Genomic DNA, 21,269 nt, shown 5'->3' with positions numbered 1-21,269 from the left:
TATTGATGGAGGTTTCTGACTGTTGCTGCCTTGCTTGATAGCGGCCACAACAATAAGGTCAATGTCCCTTGTGCTGATGATATTCGGTGTTTTTTGTGCATCACCTACCCGCGGCCTTCAACGCCGTTCGGGTTGCACGATTGATCGCAATGGTGGGTCATCCTTGTCAGCAGATTGTTTAGCGGGGCTGGGCCGCTGGGTGGTGGGTATTGTGGTTCTGGCACCTGACATCATTAGCAACTGCAACCACCACGACACGATACGGATTTCAATTAGCAATCTCACCTAACAAACCACCTCAGGTGAGATAACGACCGCCACGGACGGGAGATATAGGTAAGCCGACCCGAGTATAGCATAGGGTCGGCGTACCCGAAAAGCAAGGTCCTACGGCACCGGAGTCACGAGAAATTTCAAGATTTTGGGGTTGTTTCGATCTCTTGCCGGAGAAGGCATGCAGCCCGGACTGCAATCCGGCACGGCAGTGCAATGTAGACTTGAGTGTGGATCTTACACTACTCACTGCGACTGCGACTGCAAGACTCAACTGCGTTATGTTCGGGCGGATGTAACCCTATTTAGCTTTGCATGAGCGAGCCGTCATGTAAGTCCTTTCGTCTAGGGTGGTGATAGCTTTTCGATAGTGTACACTTAAATTTCCGAATTGAGTTACTGAGGGGCTTCGGTGTTAGAAGCAGGGTCTTAAAGATGCAGTGAATATTGGCACGTGGAAGGCAAAATTCCTCGATAAAGTGTACTTGATTGAACTAAGTAGAACAGAAAGCCGTGAGGTGTGAACCTCAGATATGTATCTAAAAAAAACGTATGTCCTCCACCCAATTCCCATTCCCTTTCCCTCAAAGACAAATTAGACCCTTGCCAGTTACGCCCATATAACCAGCCAACTATACCGCTGATATGTCAGAAAACTTCAAGGCAATCTCCCATCTCTTCCTTGTTATTCCACCCTGTTGTGATACCTAGGTAATGCAGTACTCCCGTACATGATGACACCCGATGGTTCCGTCCCTGATGCAAAGTTCCAGAAAAGAATGTACAGAAGGGTATAGGGAACAGGATAAAACCCACCAACGCCGTGAACCCCCAAATAAAACCATGAGAAAATGCAAATGTGCCCTCCGAATGCAAATGACGATATCCTTCCGCCCTAGACCATGTGAACGAAAAGGAAATGGAGATAATGATAAGACCATGTCTCCCAAACACGAGCTGAATCACTGCTCAAAAGGCAGCGCAAACCGAACCCTCTTCTTTCCCTTCGAAGCCGTCGACGGCGACTCAATGTTCCTGGCTCCAGCATACTTCTGCTCCGTGTGGTGGCTGTCACCCATCTCACTGTCGTGAAGCTCGTCGTCCGTCTCCTCCTCGATAGCCCAGACATCCGGGCTGGGCTCACGCCAAGAGTGCGGCGACCGACGGAATGGTCTAGTCATGGTTCGCGGACTCGGCCGGGTCACTGGCCGACCCCGGTTGGCGAAGTGGCTGTAGGACGGAGAAGAAGGCGTCAGGGGCAGATCATAATCAGCCGTCGAGGTGTCCCTGTAGTTGTCCAGTCTGCTGCTTGGGCGGCTGTTGCTGTTGCTGTTGCTCGGACGAGACCTCATCTTGGGCTTCTTGGTCAGGTCCTTCAGGCGGAGAACAGGCAGGTTGAATGCAGCGGCCGCAAGGTGCATGTAATCTTCCTTGTCGTCGGGCGTGGGGTACCCATCGAACTCAAGCTCGGGAGTCGATGACGACTTGGGTGGTGTTGGTGGCCGAGGGGGCGGGAGGCTGAGGCCGTCGAGGCTGGATGGGCTGACACTTCTCACGCTGGGCGCTGGGTGTTTGGTGTCCTCGATGCCGGCGTCAAAGTCCATGTCGAAATCCATGTCGTCGTCATCAACCGCATCGGCGGCAGGTGTGGGCGTGAGGAAGTAAGTGAGAGGGTCTTGGTCGATGTTGGATAGGTCGACATCGTGAAAGTCGCCATGGTCGATTCTTAGTTGAGTAGGTGGCCAGGAGTCACGAAGAGCTCCACGGCCAAAGGATTGAGAGGAAGGCATTGTGTTGGCCTTGGTGAAGAGGATGATCCTTCGCGAGGAGTAGAGGCAAGGCTGCTGTGATATATGAACCTTTGCACCACACCCAAATGAGATGCCACCGAAAGATATGCGGTGACAAAAGAGGAAACCCGGTGCCGGCTTGGCCGGCTCAAGATAACAAATCTGTCAGAAAATGAGTGCCAAACACTACCAGAAACCAACGTTCTCCTGCTTCTGTAGCACCTGACAAGAGACGATTGTGTAGACTGACGAGCTGAACACGAACGAGCATGCCTTGGCTATATACCAAGCCGGTGAGGACTACACCCTCTTGCCGGAAATGGCTGGCATGTCTCGCATGCCGCTCTCGCAATATCAGACACAGTCATCGGGTTAGTGCCAACCAGGATGAGGCGTTGCCTTGTGAGGTGAACATGGTGTGTCACCATTCAGCGATATGTCTCATTTGGCGGGGCGAATACAAGGCGGCCGCCCTCCTCCTTTAGCGTTGCAGCCAATCAGGCCCCGGCCTCTGATCGCCTATCCCCGACAGGACTCCAAAAGCTCCTGTAAAGCGTGCCATTCCTGGCATCACGGGGTGGAATAAGGAGGGGGTTGTGGGATCGCTTGGTTAGCTCGGAACGAAATGGATAGAAGGAAAAAGCCCATGGCTCGATATCGAAAAGCAGGAAAAGGATTGTGATGGAAAGATGGAAACGCGGCTCCCGCGACTTTTCGGCATCACGCGCAGCAAGAGACTGGGTTGCTGAGCTCAGACACAGTCAACGAAATATGAGGAAATCAAGGAGGCACCACCCACTCGGGCAGCCAGATGACTGCGCAATTCGCAAGCATGATGGCTGTGAATCCGTAAAGGCTGGTGAATAAGCCGGATTTGATTCAGAGACATGGACAGAGACATGGCACGGAGCCGCATCACCGAGTCACTGGACGGCTGCCGAATCACGGCTACCCGGCTACGGAGCAGTAGGGTTGATGGTTGAGCTCTTGGGGAATCCACAAGGTCACGCCAGCAGATGCGCCGATGCCTTGGTCGTTGTCGATGGTGGTCGTACGACGAGACCCCACGATATCTGTGTTGTTGTTCATGCCTCGAGGTAAGAATTTTCAAGTCTGGTCTGAGGTACCTGCATGGTGTGCAGCCGTTGGCGCGTTGATCATGGCCGGAAGAAATCAAGGCCAAAACCTCTGGAATGATCTCGGGTGGAAATCGAGCGATTGACGAGAAATCGAGGAACAAGGTGCGCCGATAGGTCATGCTTCGTCATGAAGCAGGAACACGATCTTGCATGAGAAAAAAGAGGGTGCAACTATTTATCGAACCTGCACTGCTGATTGCTGCAACCTGGGACCGCTAGCAGCCCAACTGGGCCGTGACATGAAGACGAAAACCATTGGTGAAGTTGACGATCGAGTCCAACATCATGTTGGAGCCATCAGTCACCACCCATGAAGAAAAAAAATGAAAAATATATGGAGAGAAAAGAAACACACAAAGATCACCACTAATAGTCTCCCAGATCTACCCCTAATCGCTGCCGTCATCATTCTCCGACTCACTCTCCGACTCAAAATGAAGAAGAAAAAATGAAAAATACATGGAGAGAAAAGAAACACACAAAGATCACCACTAACAGTCTCCCAGATCTACCCCTAATCGCTGCCGTCATCATTCTCCGACTCACTCTCCGACTCACTGGAAGCTCCATTATCCTCGATCTCGATGATCTCATCCTTCTTTTTATAGAGTTGGTTGGCTGGCTGCAGGCGTCTTAACCGACGATGTATCCCCATATGCCCCTGCAAGTCATACGAACGTTGGAAATTTCTGCCGCACCCCGGGAATTGGCATTGGTATACAGCTCCGGTATGTATCCTCATATGCTCCTGCAAGTTGTGCCAACGTTTGAACTCTCTTCTGCACAATTCACATATGTGTGGCTTCTTATGTTCCTTCTTATGTTCCCGCAACCTGTCCGAACCTTCGAATATTTTCTCACAAGTCTTGCATTTCAATTCACGCTCCTTCTTTCTGGTATTGACTGGTTCGGCTATTGCCGCATGGCTGCATAGCCCGTCGAAAGGTAGGGCTTCACGGGGCCATGGGCAGTTGTCTGGAAGTAGTAGATATTCCGAAGACAGCGAAACATCGTATGCCCATAGGGCCCCGGTGACTACTGTTTCCAGAAGTTTGAAACCCGATCGTAGTTTGAGGTGAACATCAGGAAGAGGTAGTGGCGCAGTACACACTATAGCCCTATGGGTAATCGTATACCCATCATCTACCAATACTTGGGTTTTTGTCGATAAATTTTCCAGGCGATCGTATTGCTCAAAGCGGCGTGCAATACCTAAGTCCTTATGCGTACCGCTACCCACATATATCGCTGGGCGTTGACTGCCTCTATGGTTTTCCAGGACAAGAAGATAGATTGCCCATTCAGGCGTGTCAGAAGCAGTATAGGTTGTGAGTCCTTTGAGTTGAGCGATTGTAGGACATAGAGGAAACTTTCCGTTCCCGAACAAGTTCGTGAAAGTCGGGTCGACTGTTATGGTAGAAGAGAGGCGGTCCCATTCTACTCGGTCGGGGGCATAGCATTTAATAGCCCAATGTATATTGTTTCCTTGTATTCTGATTCCCTCGCTGAAGAATTTCCAGCTTTCGGACAGAAGATTCCATGCCTCTGGGTATACCTCATGACTCGGGTATAACACGGGGGGAGGGGCCGAGTTCAGGGACGGGTCTTTGTAGGGTAGGAACGAGTAGTGACGGCGCGGACCTCCTAGCTTGGGTGGAGGAGGCAGAAGGGGAGCAACAGCAGCAGCCTCCTGGTGAGAGGGGCTAGAAGTCGAGAAAGAGGCTGAATGAGGAGTCGAGCCGTTGCAGTAAGCGAGCTGAAGTGTTTGGCCAGTCGATAGGGAGTCGGACGGTTGGCGTAAAGAGATACCCGCAAACTTCTCGGGATCCTGCGCTTTTAACCGTTCAGACAGGGGCACTTTCTCTAACCTGGGGTCAGGTTCAGGAAGAACTTGGAGTTCCCAAGTTTTTGCCAGGACCTCGGGCTCAAATGCCAGGTGCGCTGGTGGTTTCCGAGGGATTTGGACAGGCCCGTCCACAGTCATAAACACCGTCATTCCCATTACAGTGGTTCTGTTTTTCAAGTTAGTCCTGAACTCCTCGATGAGCACAATCTTCAGTATAGGATCCAAAGAACTTACCTTGGTCGAATTCGAGTGCGATGAAGTTCTGAAATCTAGCACTCCCCGCCCCTCGCAATCATTAACGCTCTTTTCCATTACTTTCCATCGCTCCTTCCTATATCGAAATCTCTACGAGGGGCGGAACGGGGAGTGCTAATCATCAACGCTCTTTTCCATTGCTCTCCATCGCTCCTTCCTGTATACCCTCCGACCGCCAGTCTAAGGAAAGTGCGATCCCATGTTGCAAGTCAGACACAGCACTGTGGTGAAGTCAAACTTGATGGTCATGAATGTGTTGATTGATTGTTCTAAGAGACGGACTGGAGTCCGAAGGCTAAGCTATATGCATGAGTCTCAGCATGACACTCCCAGAATCGCCTGCCCCGAGTTCTGCTCGAATCCGCATCCGATTTGTTTCGTTCAACATCCGCTACGCTACCAAGAACCCTGTTCCCGGAGAGCAACCATGGACTAACCGTCGGCCAAGGCTTTGTGCTCAACTAAACTTCCTTACCTCTGGTCATGACTCAACGTTCCTCTGCCTCCAAGAAGTCCTTTACTCACAACTTCTCGATATCCAGGATTATCTCGGACCGTCATGGACTCATATTGGCCGGGGCCGAGAAGACGGCAAACTCGCTGGCGAGTTCTCACCCATCTTTTTCCGAGTGGACCAATGGGACTGTGAAGACTGGAAGACATATTGGCTTTCCGAAACTCCAGAAAAGCCGTCAGTCGGTTGGGACGCTGTTTTGGAGAGGATTGTGACCGTTGGATCATTCCGTCACAAGACGACAGGCAAATCGGTTATTGTCATGAGCACTCATTTTGACCACCGAGGACAGATTGCAAGGGAAGAAAGCTCCAAGCTTATTCTTAAGCTGGCCTCCGAATGGAGAAAGATGAATCGAGACTCTGATCCTCCGTTGGTGCTGGGCGGCGACCTCAACAGTACCCCAACAGACCGGGCATACAAGACGTTGACTTCCTCGGACCCAGGACTTCAAGACACATCTGCAGTCTTCCCGGATGAACTAAAGTACGGCAACCGCAAAATCACATACACGTCTTTTGGCGAGCCGGACGAGCAGCCAAAGACAATCGATTTCCTCTTTGTCCAGAGACCGCCAACCCTCAAACTGCTGTTGTTTGGAATTCTCTCAAACAAATTTGATGATGGTGTCTTCCTGTCCGACCACCGACCTGTCTTTTTGGACGTGGAGGTGTGACCCAGAAGTTGCTCTCTCTTTTGCTTCCCTATCACCTTTTCGTGCGCGCTTCTTTTTCAATGGTTTTCCTATTCTACATTGGTTTTCTTTTTGTGTTAGGTTCCTCTATGGTCACCTGCATGTCAACGCCTTATTAGACGGCTGACTGGTCAGTGGCTAGGCATCGATGCTTTGGTGAGCCGGCTACCTGTCTACACACCTTCCCCCGTTCTGTTACAGACAATGCGGCTAATCATCGAGAACAGCACAGTTTTTCATGCTATACCTGCTTTGTCTTTCTTTAGGCTTGGCAGACGAGGCGAAGACGAAGAACCCACAAGGCATCGCTTGGTCAGAGCAAGGAGGTTCTTGAGACTCCTTCATACTGCAGACCAAGCTAAGGGAACACCACGACCAGGCCATTCGTGAGCCCGCGCTTGACTCTTCGCAAATCGAGCACTTCGCCGTTGGCAGCAAAGGGTCCTTGTGTTTGGACCGAAGCTCTGAGCTGTGGATCCATCCCTACTCAAAGGAACAAAGAGATGCACGGTGTTCATCCGTCAGGTTTCTGTCGGTAAGGCCCGAAACCGTGATCGTCAGGTGCCCCCGGAAGGGTGAAACGCGTTACAGCTCGACTGGGCCTGGACGACTGGTGATCTGAGGCGCCTTCTTTGGTCCACAGCTTGCCGTCTTAGCCTCCTCCTCGTTGGATGTTTCAGCCACGTTTGGGCTCAGAGATTCTTTCCAGAAGGCTTCGAGGGATCTGCGCCGAGTCTGAAGATACCAGATTGGCGGGAATCAAGCTCATTCAGGGTGATGTCACTGGAACACCCTGGGCCTGGTACGTCAATGATTATGTGCATCATCGGCCGCATCGTTCTTGCAGAGATTCGCATAGTCTGCACAAAAAGTTCGGCTGCACCCTTGCACTTGCGTCAATGCCTTGTATGCGGAGCACAGAGAGGAACGTGTTGGAAATTTGTCCAATTCGTTACATGTGGGCGTCCGCCCAAGATGGCTTTGCCTGTGGCACAAAGATTTTGAGTCACTTGCTCTTCAGTGCAAAAGACACAGAGGCTTCGATTTTTTCTGTGTTAAACCGCTTTTCACGGTGATACAGCATGAGACGTAGCTCCTCTCCCGCGCAATTGCGACAATGCGCGAAGCTGGCACATGTATTGCACCCTACCAATCATCCCACCCTCTCTGCGCCGCATGTTTATCTAGTCTCGCAACACTTGAAGCATTAGGACCGTTTCTTCTGGGCGGGTGACTTGAAGATTGAGGGGTTGATAGTCTTTATGCATTTGGTGTGGGCTGTTAAAAACGACCCTTGGCGTCACTTGCGCGCACACTAGAGACTTGAGGGCTTGAAACAGTTACTTCATTGGAGATGTCTCTTAAAAGGTGAAATACTTAGCACATGGCATTGTGCTGCGAAACGAAGGATTGCTTGTTGCAAAGATATCCGAGTCGTTGTTCCCGAGCTTGCCTTGAGACAATGCTGACAATCGAGGATTTTATCTCAGGGTTCCTCAAGGGCGCCATGTCTCACTTGACCCGATAACGGAGAATGTTAAAGGTTCAATAACATGGACGCTCATGGTTACTTTCATGAACGTGAGGAGGTTGGGAGACACATGGAGATTACATGCCTACGCCAAGCTGGATGACTCGAATTTAACACTGCTAATCTGAAAATGACCGTCCACGGTTATTGACTTGCAGAAGCCCGCATTCCAGACCCTACAACTTCAGCAAGAGCGAACAAGTCCAGATGGACGCGAATAGCCGTGCTGACCCTTCTGCCTGGAAAGCGGGCGGCGGCTGCCTTGAAGGTATCTAGAACTTGTTAGGCAAGAGCCAAGATGCCGCGGTATTATTTGATGGACCGACCATACCCGGACTCCGTTCATCTGCTCCCTTAAATTCTCCAGGATTCAGTGCGATTCCAGGCAAATCTTCCTCAAAAGATCTAAACCAGTTTCCATCATACCACGATATCGTGTTCGGCTTTGAACATCCAAACGAAGAGAGTGTCGACCTCTGTCTATTTTTCGGCGGGCACGGAAGCGATCCTGCAAATTACCGTTGATACCCAAAGAGAAGAGGTCGGGCATTAAAGACGGCGAAGCAGAAACGGATGGGATAAGCAAGACAACAACAGGTCTGTGGTGAGTGGTACATCATGTCTCCATGATTTCATACAGCCTACCTATCCCATCCTCCCGGGATATCGTCGACATCGTTTCGCATTTTCTTCTTTTTCTTTGCGCTTGATTCTTGTTCTCATCGGCGCAGAGCAACCACCCACCAGCCTTAATTCCCAACATGAAAACTTGCAAAAACAGCCCGACCTGCAGGCTTACTCCAAAAGTTTTATAGCAGCGATTGCTCATCCGCGCGAAGATCATCACTGTCGTCCGAGACTGGAGAAAATCAGTTCGAGTTTCTGATTTCCGCCCACCTGTCTGCCTTTTGGTCGTCTCATCTCCTCAAGGTTTAAAGCAGACACTCGGATGAGTTGATTCTCAAGTGTCTTGGGAGGATCGATCACCTTAGAGCAAGGGTTTGTGGTTGACGACGACGATCCACTATCTGGAGCCATCTCTCACTGGAGCATCTCCCCCAGTCCCCTCCCCCACAACGGGATCAACAACAGGACGGGTCCACGAGGCACACCCTGTCATACAGTAGCGTACCGTACGGTACGATACCCGAACAACGCCGTTGAATCTTTCGGCATCGACTCATCTCACCGGATGGGACGTTCAGACTCTACGGTCACCGTGAATAAAAGAAGCCATAAGAGGAAGGTAAAGGGAAGAGAGAAGAAACAATTCAGCCGGAGTAAGGTCCGGAACGATCGAGATAAACGAAAGTTCTGGTAGTGTCAGTGTTGTCCGGTAACTTGCCGTTCCAGCAAGCTGTTTTTTTCCGGAGCACTGTTGCTAACGCCGTTGCTGCATTATCGATACAAGTGTGAGTGTTTTAGGCGGGCGGTGTTTCTGTGTCAACCACTCACACACACACTCGCTCACCCCTCCTCCAACCCCCTCCCTTCTTCTCTTCTGAGGTGTCTCGCTGAGGTGTCTCCCCATTCCCGTCCCCCCAGTTTTGCTTTGCCAGTTCTGAGTCTCCCGCTCCAGCTCAGACAGACCTGGATGACTGCGCTGGGAAATATTCAAGCACCCAGCTACCCAGCAGGCATCGCACCGCTCCAGTCCCGTCAGGTCTGTCCTCAGTCGGACCAAGTGTCAGAGGCACAGAGGCTACACCCCCGCAGTCAATAAAACTCGTCGCTGCCCACTCAGCCACGTTCCTCCATTACATTTTTTTTTTTTTTTTTTTTTAAATATTTTTCCGTTGCTTAGCACAGTCCCTCTGCTACATCCCTCCTTGCGTTTCTGCTGGGCATCATCCGCCGCGACGAAACACCACAGTCGGCTTTAAACACTGACAACAAGCGCTTGCTGGAACATCAGACGAGACGGCCCTGACTCCATCCATATTCCCGACGCTAGTCTCCACCTCACCCTTGCTGTTCCTGTCCTGCACCATTGGTTATCGCTCCAGGATCACCCCCGCTCTTAGGTTCGTGCGTTTCGTCCCAACTGACCGTGTCATTTGTTGTTGTCGTTGGCGTCAGCATCCACTGCGCGTAGCATAAGCTAACCTCGCTGTCCCTACATTAGCGACTGGATATCCTCACTGCGGCCCGCCTCCGCCTTGAGGCTTACTTGCCTTGGACCACCTCCCCGAGTGGCCTAAATACCGACTCGCGAGCTGTTGCTCGTTCCCAATGAGTTCGACCCGTTCAAGAATTGCGTCTGTGGAAGACGCCGACGACGACGGAAATATCATCCAAGGAACCTCCCGCTACGCTGCCTCTGTTGGCTCCAAAGAAGACTCGAGCTCCGGGCGTGCACGAAAAGAGCACAAGAAGTCAGACTCTTCACCCATAGTGACAAACGGCCAGCCCGACTCCGACTCGACGCGACATCCCCGCAGAAGCGAATCATTCAAGACACCACGAAGAGAGCGCGAAACGTCGACATCCGGCACCAAAAGATCCAGCATGTCGTCCTCACGCCCCGTTCCACGACATGCCAACACCACCGGCAATCTTCACAGACGGGGGGATTCCGAGAGGACCGGAAGGGATATCGAGGCTTCGTACTACGGCGTGAGCCCTACGATGACAACATCCTCCTCTCGGCCCCCTCGTCCTCAATCATCCGCTCGGCCCGGTAGTTATTACGGGACGGGCCCAACACGACCACCTCCCCCTTCTGCTCGCTATACAGCGCCTGGGCCCCCGCCCCCTCCTCCGCAATTCATGCCTCCATCCTATCCAACTGCTCCGCCAACATGGGCTGGACCGGGATCCATGCAACCAATGCCGATTCCGACGCCGGGCTCGCTGAGCCGACAGCCTACAGACTACTTCTCTGCACAGCCCTTCGATCCACGCCTAGATGCCCAACTCGCTGCTCTTAGTCTTGGAACTAGCCCGAGCCGCCCCCGAACTGCCATGGCTTATCGCACCTCCCGCGCTCTTGAATATGGGGAGGGAGACTTCGACGAAGAGAACGAGAGACCGATGCCGCGGCCCTCTCTTTCCCACAGAAAACTGTCGAGGGACGAAGACGCCCGGAGAATGCCCCCTCCAGTCAGGTCTTCTACCGCTCACCCGACAGCCAACCCATATAGGCCACCGCCAGTACCGACAACACCGGGCAGACGAGCTTCACGATATGCTGATGAAGACCAGTCGGGCGATGCGTTATTTGCCCTTTCGCCAACTCCTTACGAGTACCAGACCCCTGCTCCCGCTGCAAGCAGAGCGCGGTCTAAGTCAAGACCGAGGCACCAGCAGCGACCCAGTGTCAGCGCGGGAACATACGAAGACCCGGAATCCAGGATGGAAATAGCCAGTCGGCATAATCGGCGACACTCGTATTATGGAGCAGCGCTACAGTCAATTGCCGCCCCTGGAAGCGGATACGAAGAAAAAATCCGTCAAGCCGCCAAGTACCAGACCGAGACAATTGGTGGTGATCCGATGCCGCTCACGGCAGAAACTCTCCGCAGAGCCCAAAGGAACGGCGGCAGCAGTCGTTCCACAAAGAGCTCGGAAGAAAGCCGTGATGAGAGCGATTACAGGCACTCGGCAACAACACGAACCACGCGGTCAAGCGCCAATCCACATGAAGATGTCACCATTCGGGTGATGAAGGGCAAGGGTGCCGTGCTCGAAGTAAACGGCGCGAAGCTGAAGTGCGCTGGTGGAGCCGAAATCAATATCTCAAGGAACGCCATCACCTCTGGGCGAAACGGGAGTGAGAAGGCGTACTATGACTACGAGGATGAATATGATGAGCGCCAGCCTCGGTATATCGAGGATGGACGCCAGCAGCACTATGAAGAACGTCGTCCTCGGGCTGAGCGATCTCAGACCAGGACTCGCGCGGCCTCGCGGGCGAGGTCACGCCCAAGATCAATGCATTATGCCGGTCGCGACGTTGACGGCACCGATTACGATTATATCCCGGCCTATCCCGAGTACCCAACGGATCCTCCTACGTATCGCTACTGAGGGATGACTTGGGTCATAGACGAAGGTTACGACTGATGTTTTTTCATGTTTTGGATCTGATGATTATGAGATCATGAGACGATGAAATGACGATGATAAAGACAAAGAAGAACGAGCAAGAAACGACTTTGTATCATGTTTTATGAATGGCCCTTTTGTTTAGCGATGATGGTTTTTTCTTCTTTTTCTCCCTTTTTTTTGGCATAATATCTTCTTCACTTGCTTCCTCGCTTGGATCTACTGCGATTTTCTTCTTGGTTGGCGGTTTAGTCTTGCTGCAAGTCACTGTCTGATGGACCGGGGAAAAGTTTTGGAGAGACGATATCCAATATCTGGCATGGCAAAAATAATTATTTAAGCACGACACAGTCGGCTCTTCCTTTTGTGTACTTCTGTTTCCAACTTGTTGATCAACATCTCAGTTACTTCTGGTTCGTTAAGGAAAAGCGGTGGTGGTGGCAGAGCTCAAGATACGTTCCAAAACCGAAGCAGATGAGCAGTTTGCATGAAACATCTATCTAAATAACCTTTTACGTTGCTCTTATAAGGGTCACTTGCTTCATCTCAAACCCATGTCAATGCACTAGGTCCCTGTCCTGTTGACCAAGTCTTAATGGTCGATAACACCACTCCAAATCCTCTACATGGTCACAGTTGTTCGATTACAAGTCGAGAACCCATCTCACAAATGAACATATTCCTCACACTCTGTAATAATCACATTGATTCTTCATCAAGCAGTTATGGCCATTCTTCCCGGTGTCTTGCCACCCCCGCTCGGGACTAGATATAGGTTCAGTAGGAAGAGCACATGAGTGTGTTGATGATTTGTTATCACGCCAACACATACAGACCACTGCTACCTAAATGACGAATGTTGTCCAGTGCATGCATAGCCTGCTTCCTTTAGTTCATGACAATTACAGGTTAGACTATCAACTTAGACTACTTGTCACAAGCAACTCAACTAATCAATCTCATGTCGTCGTGGAAGCACCAACCAGAAATTACGGGGAGTTGAACACGGGAGAGTTTTCAAGCTCTTCTTCCGGCAGAATTCGTTGCTAACGACTCAAGAAGTTTGTTGATCGCCGTCGTGACTTGTTAGGGGGCCCATTATTATTCAGTACGATGTCATTTAATAAATCGAAAAGAAAAAACATGAGCTCCATTTGTTGAAGAGCAATCCATTATTCCCCAGAGGCACACTTCAACAGCTCTGAACTTTTCGCAGCAACAACCGTGTAAGTGATCGCGATAAGAGCCCAGTGCCAGATGTCTTCGTCCTAACTGTACCCGACGGCAGTGGCACTGAAGACTCCACAATGCGGGTGCTCCACTTTTACAGTTCAGTTGAAGCTGAAACACGCGCAGACGCGCTGTTGCCCTGCAAGCGCCAAGCCTTTGGCTTTTCTGTTGTGTTCTTGGAGGCACCTGTAACGACGTCATAGAATTTCAGGTTTACAAGCCGTGAACGTAGTGACAGCCGGTAAATCATGAAACAAAACTACGGGAGAGAACGGGATTCGTATGTGCAAGAGGAATTGCGATTCGCAAAAAGAACGGGAGAGAATTTGCAGGAGGGCAGGATGGGCTGTTCTGCCAAACCTGCCAGACGTGCCAGACGTGCCTGCCTGCCTGCCTTTTGCGTGGTCCCCAGCCAACCGAATCCAAGTTTACGACCTGACGATCGCCAGCCAACCAGCAGGGCACAACAACCAACGAACAGAACTGAGCCACCCCTGCCCTGGCCCAGTTGCCCAGCCCCGGTCCTTCCCCAGCCCCCCAGTTTCTGGGTGAACAACATTCTCAGGTACCCCCAAGCGCCAAAACACGGCCCTGCCCAGAGAGACAGACAGACGCTTACGGCTACGCCAACGCCTGCAGCTCGTCGACCTGCATTCTTCACCCAAGCAACCTTCATCGACTTGCAGTCCTGCAAGCATTTGGACTTTCTTCCATCGAACCCTTCCATTCCAGCAGCCGTACTCCTTCAGAAGCTAGCTTCACCGCGCGCATCAGCCTCCAGAGCGCGTAAACCCATTCCACCGATCGACGAAGCTCACCTTCTCTTCAGCTTGGCTGGTTGACCAGCTCTTCACCAGCTAAGTTTGGGCTCCGTCTCTGCCAAAAACGGCGGACGCCAAACCGCAACCATGGCACCCGTACTTCGCGCCCTCATGGCCCGTCGCCTTGTCGTCAGCGGCAACGACATCGCGGCTCTCGGCCCTCTGGCAGCGCGCGCCATCCTTCTAGCCCGCGATGACAACAAGCAGAATGACCGTCCCGACCCGGAAAAGGGTCTCGTGCACCCTCAGGAGATCAACAACAACGCCATGTTCGCGCTCTTCGGCATCCTCGGCGCCGCCATCGTCATCGGCTGCGTCTGGTTCTTCTTCTGGGCCAAGAACGGCGGCTTCTACTTCAGGGAGGACGACTGGGACGACTACAAGTCGACGGTCATGCGTCGCAAGGTCGGCCCCAACGGCACCATCTACACCGACGCGACGCCCAGCACCATCCTCGGCGGCGGCAGCGTGTACAAGGACGTGGCGGACGACGACGGCATGACGGAGATGGACAACACCACGATCGTGAGCGCCACCACCGGTATCACGGGCATCACGGGCATCACGGGCGGCGTGTCCGACATTTACGGGCGCGAGAAGCGGCGAAAGAAGCGCGAGCAAAAGGAGCGCGACAAAGAACGCCGGCGCGAGGAGAAGGCGCGCGAGAAGGAGGATAAGAAGCGGAGCAAGCGCAAGGTCGGCACCGACGGCATCATGATCGACGAGGAGGCCGAGGCCCTGGCCCAGGAGCAGCTGCGCAACTACCGGTCCGAGAAGCCCGCCCGTGTCGGTGGCATCAATGTCGCTAGCGAGGCGAGCGAGTGGGACGGCTCGACTAACCCCAGCTGGAGCGGCGTGGGCACTTCGACTGTTGATAGCGGCAGCACCGTCACGTCGGATTTGTTAAAGCACCAGGAGAAGCACGAGCGGAGCCCTAGCAAGAAGGAACGGGATGAGGAGCGCGCGGCCAGGAAGGAGGCGGAGCGTAAGGAGAGGCGTGAGCAGCGCGAGCGGGAGCGGGAGCGTGATCGGGAGCTTGGCCATGACCGTAACCCTGAGAGAGAGCGCGAGAAGGAGAAGAAGACGGGCGGCATTCGCAAGGTGTACTCGACAGCCGACAAGAACGCCAGCCGCGAAGCCGAACGGCTGCGGGCCGAGGCGCGTCGTCTGCGGGAACGGGATCGTGCGGCTGCAGCAGCCGGGCAGCGTGAGCGCGAGCAGCGGTCGTCGAAACGGGACTTTAGCTGGCAGCACGGAGTGGGCGACGAATCGTCCATCGCGCTGCGCCGCATCGACGAGCGGGGCGAGAGTGTCCTGGATGATGTCCACGAGCACGAGGAGGGTGTTGTTGCCACGGGTAGCAACGGACAGTACGCTCGGGTGAACAACAACGACTATGACGAGGTCGACGAAGTCCCGCCGCTGCGTACGTCACGCGCCTTGGTCCCGTCGAGCTACACGGGGACGGAGAGCACGCTGACGGAGAGCGAGGTCAGCGGCCACAAGGTCTATAAGCACCCGGTTCACATCCCCGTCAGCGGCGCGGAGAGCTCGGTGGGAAGCGAGGTGTCGTATGCGGAGGAGAGGAGGAAGAAGAGAAACGGTGCTGGGTACAGGAGGCATCACCGGAGGGATGGTGATGGGGATAGCAGCGTTGGCGGTTACTAAGAGAAGATATGACGAACATGGGCTGGCTGGCTGATGAGATGTTATGATGATCATGACGATTTGGAAATGAAAGAGAGAGAGATGGATGGAAAGGAATGTATCACACTGATGATGGGTCTGAGGTGGTGAGTGAAAGAAGAGAAATAATGTCTGCACGAACGAGCTTTCCACAAGCACAAACAGCAACTTCTTTGTTCTTTTTGTCTTCTTTTTCTTCAATGGCTGATAAATACCTGGCTGGACACAAGCAGGCGGGCGTTCTTTTTTCGTATGTAGTCTATAGTCGAAGCAAATAACTGTTTGATAATGTTCAGAGCTAGCTGATGTAAATGAGATTTGCAAGTAATGTATTATAAACATCCTTCCTTTCTTCTCTGGTGTTTCAAGCGCACAGCATGTTGAACGGCCAAATCCTGTTACATAAATACGTCCGGGTCACACGGAGAGTCTCGGAGATGCTCCGGATGCGCCGGGTGACGGACTCCATCCATTCAGGGTCCCGTCCGGAAGAGCACCCCGGAAAAGCATGTTGTTCGAGGTCGCGGCTTTCGTTCAAAGTCCGTCAACTTGCATGATTTCCTCGAACCCAGGGAAACGCACGGATGACGACACTCGCTTGAGCGGAATCCCCTGCGGACGCCGATCTCTATATCAGGATGGTCGGTTGATAAAGTGTGTCGTCAAGATCTTGAAGCCGTCAACTGCGCCATTTGAAACGGTGCTGCGGCCAGCAAGACCCTGGCTCAGCCTGGTGCCCCAGCGAGCCCATGTAACAGTGTTCCTAGAATAGTTTGTTCCTGGGCGATGCCTGACATGGAGCGTATTGATGTTTACTGATCAAGATCTAGGTTTGAATATTCTCGATGCTTCCTCTGGCCGATAAGGAGCGTTGTAAAAGATGTGATCTTGGTTCTAGAATTGGTTGTTCGTTCCTGTCGTGAGCGTCATCTGCTCTCCGCCACTTGAGACCTTTGCGACCCACATCCACACGAAATAGGCAGGATCCTTTCCCCGCCACTTGATACTGGGTTAACTGTTTGTAGTGGGGGAATCCATGCCTGTTAGTTAGTGTACAAACCGTAATCATCATGGTGTCAGCATGCTGACCTTCTGGGACCAAAAAAAGCACGCTTGCAGTGGGCACTTCGCTAGACGCTGGGCGCTCTGAGCGTTGGCCTGCCCGGACCATCATCTTGTCTTTCTTCCCTCTGTCCTATCACCTCATGACCTTGGTTTGATCGTCCATCTTCGTTCCAGCTTTGCAACACCGTTCAACTTGTTCTTTGCTGTGTACCTGACCTCTGCAGTAAATTGTCTCACCTCTTCTTCTTTAATATTTTCATCGCATCACATCGCTAGACCGAGCGCATTCCGAGGCATTGCCATTTACTGATTTCGGTTGCCCACCTCATCGCGCGCCAAGGTAACATCAATCGACACAAGCCGCCATCCGCCCTGAGCTTCCCAAGACCCGTAGCCCCAGCTGCCTGCTTGGTGACCTGCAACCATCGTCCTGGTCCTCCACTCGTCCACCTAATAAGGTCAGGTTTCCCTTCGCCGGCTCCCGTTTCGGATCGAACGCACCGCTGCGACTGCGAGGATAGTCTGCCTAAGTTTTGCGCTGCCAACTAAGACGGATATCCACCTACCCACAGCGATAACCACCATAAACCAAACCGACGCCCAACTCGCCTTCTTCTCCGCATTCTTGACGCTTCAGGTTTTGCCGACAACAACCCAACCATCCCCGACGTTCTTTTTCACCCTACATCTCCCTCGACCTGTTTGCCCCCCCAGCTGCCCGTCCTCCGCCGCTGGTTGCGATCGCGCTCAACCTCGCACCACTCTCTGAATATCCGCCGGGCTTGCCATTGTCCTGGAAGCGCCGTGGGGATCAACGAAGGACCAGGCAGTCACGGATGCTCAAGGCTTGGCGGTGACGCCAACGTCAGTCGGCCGTTGTTCGAATACTCACGTAGAGTACTTGCTCGAGAGACGACGGAATCTCTCCAGACAAAGCGCCCGTCTTCATGATAATAATGCCAGATTACCGTCCCGGGATGAACGGCATTATCATCGGTCTGTTATCGTCCTTCGGGTCGGCGATACTGATCGGTTGCTTCTTCCTCATCTTCTACTTCTTCCGCTACACAACATCAGGGCGCATCTTCCTCGACCGCATTGGTCGACCCGGCGAATACGATGACGAGCAACAGTTCTTGCGGGAGGAGGCTGAGGCCCTCGAAACGATGGATGATATGCAGCGGACGGAATACTTGAGGGCAAAAGGTAAGGCATCTGTCGGCTTTTTGCCACATCCGGAAAAGTGTTGCTGATGCGATTTCCATCTTTTAGCTTTTATCGCTGCCAACCCACCCGAGTCCTTGCAGACGGACATTTCGCTTTCCCAATATCTTGCCATACAGGAGAAGGGAGTGTCGGCCTGGGAGTTTGAGCCGGAGCTGGAAATCGCAAACTGCTTTGTCGAGGCCCGCACTGAGATTGAGTTCTTCGATTCCGAATGCACTGTCATGAGCAACCTGCCGGTACCGAAACAGAATGAGGTTTACTACTGGGAGGCCAAGATTTACGATAAGCCGGACAACACGTTGATTAGCATAGGAATGGCTACCAAACCCTATCCTCTGTTCAGGCTTCCTGGTTCGTACACATCTGTCGCTCTTTTCACGATCAAGATGACTAACCAGCCTTCCAGGCTTTCACAAATACTCTGTCGCGTACCTATCTAACGGAACCCGTCGTTACAACCAACCTTTCAACGCTACTTCTTACGGTCCCCAAGTTGTTCAAGGCGATGTTATTGGCGTCGGCTACCGCCCGCGAAGTGGCACGATTTTCTTCACTCGAAACGGAAAGAAGTTGGAGGATGTGGTACACGGCCTAAAGTCGCAAAACTTCTTCCCCTCGATCGGCGCGAACGGACCCTGCATCGTCCATGTCAACTTTGGTCAGGCTGGCTTTGTTTTCATCGAAGCCAACGTTAAGAAGTGGGGTCTCGCTCCCATGACCGGCTCGCTCGCACCGCCACCGCCATATGGTTCCGAGCAAGGCAGCATTCTCCTCGAGGCCGGCACCAAGGATGGATTTACCAGCACGGTTGGGCGTGGGCGCGGGTATAGCCATCCCGTGCAGACATATTCTAGACAAGGACTGGCCCCAGTCGACTCTTCTCATAACCGCACACGATCAGGCAACTTTCGAATGTTCCCACCGACGAGCCCAGGACCCGTTCGCAGCCCGACAGATATCTCGCTTGCTCATTTGGTACCCACGGAGGATGCAGGCGAACCTAGCAGTAGTGCTGCAGCGTTGGTCAACCAAGATGGGCAGCCCATAACCGGTGGATTCCTCAGTCCGGATCAGCCACCTCCCGAGTATACCAGCCCTGCCAACTCTCGACCGGGAAGCAGGAGGAACAGCTCTGATAGCGAAAACACTCCTCTCATCCAACTCAGCGGCAGGAGTCGCGGTGCCTCGTCGGCCACAACAAGGCCGATTCAGACCGGTGGAAGCAACAACAGGCCACGGGCAGGTTCTCATAGGCCGTCGAGCCCTCCGATTCCGAGCTATCAGGATGCGGTTCGACAAGGCGCTGGACGTGATAGGAGTGACAGCACAAGAAGTGCGAGGGACTCGAGCTAAAGGGCTGAAAATCGGGATGGGAGGAAAACTCACAATGCGCGCTGGTGCCGCAGCAAATCATCGTCAAGGCACAGGTGCCCATTATCATGAGGATCCCTTGGACAGGGACAAGGACAGGGATTGAGGAAGTGACATATCCTGGAACTGGGAACCGGAAAAGCATACCGCTCATCATTACAGACAAGACAAGACACACACTCAGGCAGGGGAAACTAGCGCCGGCAAAGGAAGTTGGCTCTCACCTGTATCATCGGTCTATAAAGAAGGGTATCCAGACACAAGCCACTGAGTGCGGGATGCATGGAGGTCATCGTCATCGTGAGTAGGTGAAAAACGAGCGATCAATCAACAAACAAACAGGCATGTAGGAGTCAAGGTGTTATAGGTTGCCTTTTTTTTCATATCCTTCTTTGTTTGTTTGTTTTCCTTTGTCTTTTTCTCATCATCAACAAGCACATTGGGGGTTGCAAATTTGCACTTGCTTCAAATGGGGGTAGAGGTAGTCATTCATGGTGATTAGGCCTAAGGGTTGGAGCATTAGCGATCGTGATGGCTTTTCAAACTCGAACCTCGCTCATCTCATCTCATCTCATCTATGCTTAAAGTTGGTTTGGGTGTTGGTTGGGTTGGCAGGTTTGGGAGGTTGGCTATTGGATGGATGGATGGGGCTGATTCCTTTTCTCTTGTTTTTACTTTAGTACTACCTTAGCCAGGTGGTTATACCAGAACTGCTCGCGAGATACAACACCGCTGCTCAAATACGTACGTACCTACACTGAACAAATATCTATATCATTCGTCATCTCTGTTCACTGCGTGGCTGTCTTCAAAATTTGCGTGCCCTGAGGGGGGGAAGCGGGTGAGTTCGTGATGCCGACGGCGATTGTCCGTCCGATTACCGTCGTCTGCCTCGAGCAGGACGACATGATCACTGTTTTAGCCTTTAACCCCATTCTTTCAGATTCCTGAAACCTGTAGCAGAGAAGAACACCGACCGGCTTTTGTTCCTTGAGTGATAATCAAGGCTCCGGACCCCGGGTTGCGGACAAAAGCTCAGGCTGTGGAGTATATTGTTTGGGATATGCTTCTTCACCTTCACCGGAGCTGGGAAATAAAAAGTGTCAGCTCAGATCGATCATATCATGACCTGACTGACATTTTGAATACGATCTCTAAAAGACAATCCCTTCTTTTAGTTCCTCCTCGTCAATTCTCTTGCGCTCTTTCCCAACTCATACATATCCCCTTATACTCGCTCGTTTCCCTCCTTCACAAGCGCGGAAGAGGATGTTGGGAATAAGATACTAGAATTGCGTGATGGCAACATCATCACTGCTGTCTGTCGTGAATTATGGAAAACCATCAATGTCTTTCACCCAAGTTACTAGACTACTCCCTAGTTGGTTGCATTTTGAAAGGTGCACTGACGAGTACCTATCTATCTTCACCTGTAAAAAAAAAATAAAAATAAAAATATTCATGTTTATTTCTAGTGTACTCTTCTACTCTAGAACCTCCCACTCAATTTTTACTCGCATCTCTCGCATCTCTTCCCCTCTCTCTACGAATTCCCCGTCCCCGAACCCCCTTGCCCAATCCCCCCCCCCCCCCCTCCCCCTCCATGTCCCTCCTCATCTTCCTAACCCTTGCCTCCGCCCTCGCCACCTCCATCATCAACCTAGTAGCCCTCTCCAACTCCAACTGATGTAACTCCTGCGCTTTTTTCTTTTCCTTCTCTTTCTTCTTTCCCTTCTTTGCTCTTCAGTCTCAGTCTCCTCCCTCCCCCTCTCCCCCTCTC

The 21,269-nt window shown here is 52.4% G+C and overlaps 6 protein-coding genes across 6 annotated transcripts; 4 read left to right on the top strand and 2 right to left on the bottom strand.

Moving 5' to 3' along the window:
- Positions 1-1,235: 1,235 nt before the first annotated feature.
- Positions 1,236-2,063, bottom strand: B0H65DRAFT_439840 (uncharacterized protein; the record flags this gene model as incomplete). Its single annotated transcript, XM_062825449.1, has 1 exon — positions 1,236-2,063. One exon carries the CDS (start codon positions 2,061-2,063, stop codon positions 1,236-1,238), a length of 828 nt encoding a protein of 275 aa, XP_062684157.1.
- A 1,746-nt stretch (positions 2,064-3,809) lies between these two features.
- Positions 3,810-4,046, bottom strand: B0H65DRAFT_389998 (uncharacterized protein; the record flags this gene model as incomplete). Its single annotated transcript, XM_062823738.1, has 1 exon — positions 3,810-4,046. A coding segment is annotated over one exon (237 nt), but the record flags the coding sequence as incomplete, so codon positions are not given.
- A 1,577-nt stretch (positions 4,047-5,623) lies between these two features.
- B0H65DRAFT_545943 (Endonuclease/exonuclease/phosphatase) lies at positions 5,624-6,493 on the top strand (the record flags this gene model as incomplete). Its single annotated transcript, XM_062829414.1, has 1 exon — positions 5,624-6,493. One exon carries the CDS (start codon positions 5,624-5,626, stop codon positions 6,491-6,493), a length of 870 nt encoding a protein of 289 aa, XP_062684155.1.
- A 3,781-nt stretch (positions 6,494-10,274) lies between these two features.
- B0H65DRAFT_420012 (uncharacterized protein) lies at positions 10,275-12,071 on the top strand (the record flags this gene model as incomplete). The annotated part of the gene is made up of 1 exon (XM_062824250.1): positions 10,275-12,071. One exon carries the CDS (start codon positions 10,275-10,277, stop codon positions 12,069-12,071), a length of 1,797 nt encoding a protein of 598 aa, XP_062684154.1.
- A 2,065-nt stretch (positions 12,072-14,136) lies between these two features.
- B0H65DRAFT_100782 (uncharacterized protein) lies at positions 14,137-16,071 on the top strand. Its single transcript, XM_062820437.1, has one exon. The coding sequence runs from the start codon at positions 14,228-14,230 to the stop codon at positions 15,806-15,808; it is 1,581 nt and encodes a 526-aa protein (XP_062684153.1). The 5' UTR covers positions 14,137-14,227; the 3' UTR covers positions 15,809-16,071.
- Positions 16,072-17,419: 1,348 nt separating this feature from the next.
- On the top strand, positions 17,420-19,726 carry B0H65DRAFT_100791 (concanavalin A-like lectin/glucanase domain-containing protein). The gene is made up of 3 exons (XM_062820438.1): positions 17,420-18,097; positions 18,164-18,469; positions 18,525-19,726. Exons 1-3 carry the CDS (start codon positions 17,839-17,841, stop codon positions 19,469-19,471), a joined length of 1,512 nt encoding a protein of 503 aa, XP_062684152.1. The 5' UTR covers positions 17,420-17,838; the 3' UTR covers positions 19,472-19,726.
- The last annotated feature ends 1,543 nt before the right edge of the window (positions 19,727-21,269 follow it).

The sequence above is a fragment of the Neurospora tetraspora genome (assembly GCF_033439725.1).
Source record: "Neurospora tetraspora strain CBS 560.94 chromosome Unknown B0H65scaffold_2, whole genome shotgun sequence".
NCBI classification, from domain to species: Eukaryota; Fungi; Ascomycota; class Sordariomycetes; order Sordariales; family Sordariaceae; genus Neurospora; species Neurospora tetraspora.
The sequence above is the reverse complement of the archived record's forward strand: the minus strand, read 5'-3'. Positions and strand labels throughout refer to the sequence as shown.

Excerpts from the sequence above, each read along its gene's own strand:
- B0H65DRAFT_100791 (XM_062820438.1), top strand. The coding sequence starts at position 17,839 with ATGATAATAATGCCAGATTACCGTCCCGGGATGAACGGCATTATCATC. Across the intron at positions 18,098-18,163 it reads GGAATACTTGAGGGCAAAAG|CTTTTATCGCTGCCAACCCA; the intron begins GTAAGGCATCTG and ends TCCATCTTTTAG. Across the intron at positions 18,470-18,524 it reads TCCTCTGTTCAGGCTTCCTG|GCTTTCACAAATACTCTGTC; the intron begins GTTCGTACACAT and ends CCAGCCTTCCAG.
- B0H65DRAFT_100782 (XM_062820437.1), top strand. The coding sequence starts at position 14,228 with ATGGCACCCGTACTTCGCGCCCTCATGGCCCGTCGCCTTGTCGTCAGC.